At 48.1% G+C, this 6,463-nt stretch overlaps 2 protein-coding genes across 2 annotated transcripts; one reads left to right on the top strand and one right to left on the bottom strand.

Moving 5' to 3' along the window:
• The first annotated feature begins 603 nt into the window (after positions 1 to 603).
• LOC119316150 (actin-97-like) lies at positions 604 to 3,757 on the top strand. The gene is made up of 5 exons (XM_037590498.1): positions 604 to 761; positions 1,831 to 1,904; positions 1,992 to 2,385; positions 2,635 to 3,248; positions 3,341 to 3,757. The coding sequence occupies exons 2-5, from the start codon at positions 1,845 to 1,847 to the stop codon at positions 3,404 to 3,406; spliced, it is 1,134 nt and encodes a 377-aa protein (XP_037446395.1). The 5' UTR covers positions 604 to 761; positions 1,831 to 1,844; the 3' UTR covers positions 3,407 to 3,757.
• Positions 3,758 to 3,978: 221 nt separating this feature from the next.
• Positions 3,979 to 6,454, bottom strand: LOC119299549. Its single transcript, XM_037576749.1, has 6 exons — positions 6,349 to 6,454; positions 5,842 to 5,928; positions 5,400 to 5,493; positions 4,678 to 4,972; positions 4,532 to 4,586; positions 3,979 to 4,423 (listed from the first exon to the last, which is right to left on the bottom strand). Exons 1-6 carry the CDS (start codon positions 6,445 to 6,447, stop codon positions 4,346 to 4,348), a joined length of 708 nt encoding a protein of 235 aa, XP_037432646.1. The 5' UTR covers positions 6,448 to 6,454; the 3' UTR covers positions 3,979 to 4,345.
• Between the last annotated feature and the right edge of the window lie 9 nt (positions 6,455 to 6,463).

Consider the following 6,463-nt stretch of genomic DNA (forward strand, 5'->3'; position numbering starts at 1 on the left):
CTTTTTTGGAGCGGGAACGGTCAAGTTTGAATATGGGGCGCGTGTCTGGCACCCTGGGGGCGGCACCTGGATGCGTGGCCAGGGCCTTGGTCGCCCCCAGGGTCTAAAAATCACCGGATGGACACCCGAAAATGCGCTAGCCTATGCGCATCATGGTTCCCTAAAAGAGAGAGAGAGGGCAGCATGGACTACTGTCTACTACTGGGCTTGGCAAACCTGGTACTACCTCCGTCCTGGTTTATAGGTCCCTTTTGTAGTTTGTGTCAAATTTTGACTAAAGATTTAATTATCTCATTGAATTCGTATTTGAACATAGTTTTCAAAAATATAATGTTTGGTGGCATGCGTGAACATTTCGTTAGTTTAATCTATATTCAAAATTTGACACGAAATACAATGGGACCAATAAACCGGGACGAAGGTAGTAAGAGTCTAGTCCCAGTCCACTGGAGGGTGGGGGAGTGCGCGTTGAAATTTCAAAGAATGGATGGATGGGGAGAGAGAAAGAAAAGGAATTCCCCCTTGTGGTCGCGTCAGCAGGCCGACAGCAGTGTGTGTGTGTGCGCGCGCGCGAGCGAGATCCAGACCTCCAGAGCGGCACAGCCAGGAAGGACAGTCCAGAGCGGCTGCAGTTATAGCCAGCGCCTCCCCCACCACCACCTTCCCCCTCCCTCCTCCGATCGCATCTCCCCCCTCCTCCGTCCTCCCCTCCCGTCGCCCGCCTCGGCCTCAGCCTCCTCCAGTCCTCGGAGCCCTCCACGGTAACCAACCTCTCTCGCTCTCTCAACCTCTCTCTCGCTGTCTCTCTTGGTAGCTTGCTAGATCTTGCTCTGCTCTCGCCTCCGGCCGCCCCGAGATCCGGCCCCGCGCCGCCGGATCTGGGCGCCCCGGGCGGAGATCCGGCGGAAAACCGGCGACTTCACCGCGCTCTTGTGGCCCGGTTCTTGTCTTCCTGCGTCGATGCTCATGCTCTGGTCCGCCGCCGGGCAAGCGGGGCTGGCTGCCGCTTCTTGGCTGCCGCTGCCGCTCGATCCGCCGCCCGCGCCACACCCCGCGTAGATCCGCGGCGGGTGTGCTGGCTGCTACAGTGCTCGGCGACCGCTCCCGGTTCCCGTACGCGGTCACCCGTCCACCCCCCCTGTTCGCCTGCCCATTGTGTTGTGCCTCCACGCTGCTTCCTGCCGTTTATTACTTCTCACGGCCGGCTTGGCTTCCTCCGGTTCCCGGCCGCTGATTGCTCGTCGGTCGGGCACCACCAGCGCCTGATTTGGGTACTTCCCAGGTCTATGATGTCGTTTTGATGGTCTGCATGTATCTGAGGGTTATCCACCACCTCCCACAGTTATTTCTTGTCGGATCCCGAACCAGCAGAGAGGAAAGTGCAGCCAAAGTATGCTCTTAAGTATACCTATTTTCCAATCAAATTCGTAGTTGTCCTTGTCAAGCTGGCCTCAGCTGATGTGGTGCTTGCTCACGCCATGGCGTCGGTCCATGGTTCAAGTCAGCACCACCAACCATCACATGTTTATTGATTTGTTGTTATAAAAATATTGCCTGCAAAACTATAGCTTAACCCTCCCTGGTGTTATAGTAGGTAATGCACAAAATGCATTGAAAAAGAATCTTTTCAAGCCCTTGTTTATTTAACATCCAGTGTTTTGCTTTGCGAGCTCTCAGCATGATCGTCTTTCCGTCTTTCTTTCGCAACACTCGGCACATCCGTAGCTGTTCCGTGAAAAATAAAAGTTCCCAACAAGCCATGTGTTTCTCTGTGTTAGGGTGACAACATTGCTCGCCATTAATTATTTAGCATTCTTGTGCTTCTTGCAGATATTCTCTAGGAAATGGCTGACGGTGAGGACATCCAGCCCCTTGTCTGCGACAATGGAACCGGAATGGTCAAGGTCAGCAACTTTCCCCTAAACTGTTACTTATGTCATCTCCTGCATCTGTTAACGCATGCAATTTCCTTGTGGTTTATTATCGTCTAGGCTGGTTTCGCTGGAGATGATGCACCAAGGGCTGTTTTCCCTAGCATAGTCGGTCGCCCACGGCACACTGGTGTCATGGTAGGGATGGGGCAGAAGGATGCCTATGTCGGTGATGAGGCGCAATCCAAGAGAGGTATCCTCACACTCAAGTACCCCATCGAGCACGGTATCGTGAGCAACTGGGATGACATGGAGAAAATCTGGCATCACACCTTCTACAATGAGCTCCGTGTGGCACCCGAGGAGCACCCTGTGTTGCTCACTGAGGCTCCTCTGAACCCAAAAGCCAACAGAGAGAAGATGACCCAGATTATGTTCGAGACTTTCAATGTTCCTGCCATGTACGTCGCGATTCAGGCCGTGCTTTCCCTCTATGCAAGTGGTCGTACTACCGGTATGAACTTCCCACATTTTAGTTCAGTGATGCCTTGCTCAGTAATTTACCTTCATGATTCTGTTGTGTTATGCTGCACTCTTCTGATTAATTAGAATTACTTTTAACCATCAATTGTTCAGCCATGATTATACTTATTACTATGGCTTGCATAATTTTGATATACTGCAGTAGTGATTGCTGCTTATTTCTGAGAAGTATAATGTGGAGGATTACTTTGTTGTGGCTGAAAATTTTCTCTGTTTGCAGGTATTGTTCTCGACTCTGGTGATGGTGTCAGCCACACTGTGCCCATTTACGAAGGATACGCGCTTCCTCATGCCATTCTTCGTTTGGATCTCGCTGGTCGGGATCTCACTGACTCCCTTATGAAGATCCTCACCGAGAGAGGTTACTCCTTCACAACCTCAGCCGAGCGGGAAATTGTAAGGGACATCAAGGAGAAGCTTGCGTACGTAGCCCTTGATTATGAGCAGGAGCTGGAGACTGCCAAGAACAGCTCCTCGGTTGAGAAGAGCTACGAGCTTCCTGATGGTCAGGTGATCACGATTGGCGCAGAGAGGTTCAGGTGCCCTGAGGTCCTCTTCCAGCCATCCATGATCGGCATGGAGTCTTCTGGAATCCATGAGACGACCTACAACTCCATCATGAAGTGTGACGTGGATATCAGGAAGGACTTGTATGGCAACATTGTGCTCAGTGGTGGCACAACCATGTTCCCAGGTATCGCTGACCGTATGAGCAAGGAGATCACCGCCCTTGCCCCGAGCAGCATGAAGATCAAGGTCGTCGCTCCACCTGAGAGGAAGTACAGTGTCTGGATCGGAGGGTCCATCCTAGCCTCACTCAGCACTTTCCAACAGGTACGTCTCTTGTTCAGCCCTACCTTCTCTATAACCCATCTGACCCGAAACCAACATCTGAAATATGTTCTATTTGGCTATGTTTGTACCAGATGTGGATATCCAAGGACGAGTACGACGAGTCTGGCCCGGCGATCGTCCACAGGAAGTGCTTCTGATCTCCACGAAACGCTGCGCCGCCGTTATCATCTAGTCTCGGGTTATGTTTGGTTCATTCTTCTAGAAATGTATTGCGTATTTGCAAGCTATGTTTTTTTTCCAGACGTGACGTGAGTACTCTCGGGATATGCCGCCTATATACGTGGCGGCTCCATGGTGCAAGTGCAAGTGCAAGTACACTATATCTATGTTTGTGCATTGTCACAGTGTGTTTGTGAGATCAGTTGTCAAACTTGGGTTGGCTTGATTTGTTGTTGGAGTTGTCTGTAATAGCTCATGGTTTTTGCTATGTACTATATCTTATTATTTCTTTGAGGGGAGGATCATGGTAAATTATGGATTTTTTAAGATCTCAAGGCGTTATACAGTGGTCATCCATGGACCATTTTCCATGTGATTATCAACTGTTCATCACTGGTTCATAAGGCCTTTAATCTGGAAGTGCTTCAGTTACTTTGATGTTCAGATTTAGCTGCCTGATGTATTGGACAGAAGTGAAAAGCAAAAAGCAAATATTATTTCAATAGTAAGCCAAAAACAGGACAAATGTATTTCATCAAAAAATAACATGTTACGAACAAAAACATTGCCTTTATTAGGAACATTGTGCATTCGCTGACGCTTTGAAATAATTTGAGTTCTGGTTCAAAATTTGTATATATTACATGAATGCTTCCTTTTTTTTGAAAGAATTACATGAATGCTTCCTAGTTCAAAAGCAACAAACCTTCCTTACAACTCATTCTGACTATGTGTGCATTTATCTCATTTCCTATTCTTCTGCTAGGGGGCAATCTTCAGACACCTGATGAACCTGAGCACCAAATACTTGTTCAGTTGGTTTCGAAACCCTAGTTTCATCGACGCCGCCTAGTTCCCGGAAAGGAAAAATTCCCCTTTATTCCTGCATGCTTGTCAGGAACCAGACCGGCGGCTACTTAGCTACTTCGTTTGAAAGCACCAGACAAGGCGTTGTACGCTTCGACGCAGCGCCTGAACTTATCCTCTGCTTCAGCCTGAAAAACACACACTTTTGTTGAGAATCAACACCCCTACACAGGTTCTAAGCTCAGCATTCGCGCCCAGTGCGCCAGAGGTTGTTGCAAAGACAAGCCAATACTGACCTGTGAAGATCCTTGGTGCTTGTCCGGGTGCCACTTGAGAGCCGACGCGCGAAAACTGCAGAAACATAATACCGAGAAAGAAAAGACAATCAGGAGCTCGATTACCAGAATTCTTGCAAATGCTATGCAGATGCTCGAAGACCTACGCGGACTTAATATGGTCGAGCTTTAAGGGGCCCAAGGCAGGCAAGCCAAGGGATATTCTATGGCTTTTCAGATCGTCACGACGAGGGGCCTCTTCCTCTTCCACATCGCTCTCGTTCCAAACTTTTTCCCTTGATTTGTTCGGGCGAGGCTCCTCCCTCCATTGGAACCCATTAGGAAGGTCATCATCATCATCCTCCCCGGGCCAGTACCACGTAAAAGATGTCTTGCCGCCAAAGCTCCTGTAAGGGCTATCGCTGGAATCATCATCATCAAAGTTCCTCCAGTCTATCCCGCCTATACAAAACGTCATGGTGCACTTGTTATCGTGCTCCAAATATACTGAAAATGACCGTAAAGTAAATGGTGTTTACGCATTTAAAGGTATATAAGCTATGGTCCAGAAAGAGTTAGATACTGAACATGCTAGGAATATTAAATAGTTCATGTGCATAAAAGTAAATGCCATAATAATACAAATTGAAACTTATAACATGATGAACCTCAGCAAGTCAAACACACCGCGGAAAATCACAATCTGGCTAAGAGTTGAAAACTGAATTCTCTCCATTCTGTCACACACTACCAATGGACACTTCAAGAGGTTTAGTGGTAGGCTCATATTTGCGCATTTCCGCATGCTTTTGGGAATCAGAAGATACAAACTGGCCTTGAGTGAAAACAAGCAATTGGAAGGTAAAGAAGGGTTCAAGACAAAACTTACCTCTGCCTTTGCTGTACGGATTACTTCCAGGACCGGAGCGGACTTTTGATTTGCCACCAGATTTCTGCTGCCTCGTCTGTTTATTACTTCTTTCCTGTTGACAATTTTCAGACCAGTTTCAAAGTCTAATCCATTACTATTGTTTTTACAAGGAGGGCAATGCTTTCCAAGAAATTAAACAAAATAAGCGACCACTTCGAGTTTTCCAGGCATTGTCGCGCATGTAATTTTCCGGTTCGCTTGGTGAAAAAATGAACAACATGTCACCAGTCATAGTTGAAGAGACCCACATAGTATGGCATATAAGATTGGATGTTGTATTTAAAAAAACCCCAGGTAGATAAATCACTATGGTGCTGTCATTCGCATACAAGCTCATAAATCAGGAAGTAAACAAAAAAAGGAAGTAAACAAAAAAAACAAGGGAAATGGTTACAGATACCTGGGAGGGACCGCCGTTAAGCAGAATGTTCTTAAGAGCATTCTTTGCGTCGGTGCGCTTTTCTCGGACGTTGAACCGGATACGAGGCTGCGCAAGAATAAGTATAGAACCATCGTCAAGCTCACATACCAAATAATTGAATACGCGCAGATGCTACTGCACTTGGCAAGTACTCGGGCACTCAATTTTGTTGGAGGGGAAAGGAGCCCCCAATTTCATTACGAAATTGAGGAAGACCTGAGATGTGTAGCAGGGCTGAAAAATGCACAGCACAATAGAGCTTCCATTGCCGAAGCGTGCAAACTATGCACCCTAAGCTGACTGTGATGATGATCCTGCAGGCTATGCGCAGTACATATTTCTCTTGTACACACTAGCCAGTTCTGCTAGCCTATCTAGTAGTAATCATCCTGGTGGGATTTCGAGAGCAAGAAGTGGACTGGATGCGTGAATCGAATTTGATTCGTCAGACAAAAAGAAAAGAGACGGGATGGGGTTTGAGCGCACCGTGGATTTGGAGAGCGCCGCCGCGGTGGAGTGGAAGGAGGCGGCGACCGCCGCCGCCGCCGCCGCCGCCGCCGCGCCCCTCCGCGCAGCTGCTTGCATCCCGGGAGAAGAGGAG

This window comes from Triticum dicoccoides, chromosome 1B (genome assembly GCF_002162155.2).
Source record: "Triticum dicoccoides isolate Atlit2015 ecotype Zavitan chromosome 1B, WEW_v2.0, whole genome shotgun sequence".
Classification (NCBI taxonomy): Eukaryota; Viridiplantae; Streptophyta; class Magnoliopsida; order Poales; family Poaceae; genus Triticum; species Triticum dicoccoides.

Excerpts from the sequence above, each read along its gene's own strand:
- LOC119316150 (XM_037590498.1), top strand. The coding sequence starts at position 1,845 with ATGGCTGACGGTGAGGACATCCAGCCCCTTGTCTGCGACAATGGAACC. Across the intron at positions 1,905-1,991 it reads ATGGAACCGGAATGGTCAAG|GCTGGTTTCGCTGGAGATGA; the intron begins GTCAGCAACTTT and ends ATTATCGTCTAG. Across the intron at positions 3,249-3,340 it reads CACTCAGCACTTTCCAACAG|ATGTGGATATCCAAGGACGA; the intron begins GTACGTCTCTTG and ends TGTTTGTACCAG.
- LOC119299549 (XM_037576749.1), bottom strand. The coding sequence starts at position 6,447 with ATGCAAGCAGCTGCGCGGAGGGGCGCGGCGGCGGCGGCGGCGGCGGCG. Across the intron at positions 5,929-6,348 it reads CGGCGCTCTCCAAATCCACG|CCTCGTATCCGGTTCAACGT; the intron begins GTGCGCTCAAAC and ends ATTCTTGCGCAG. Across the intron at positions 4,587-4,677 it reads CTCGACCATATTAAGTCCGC|TTTTCGCGCGTCGGCTCTCA; the intron begins GTAGGTCTTCGA and ends ATGTTTCTGCAG.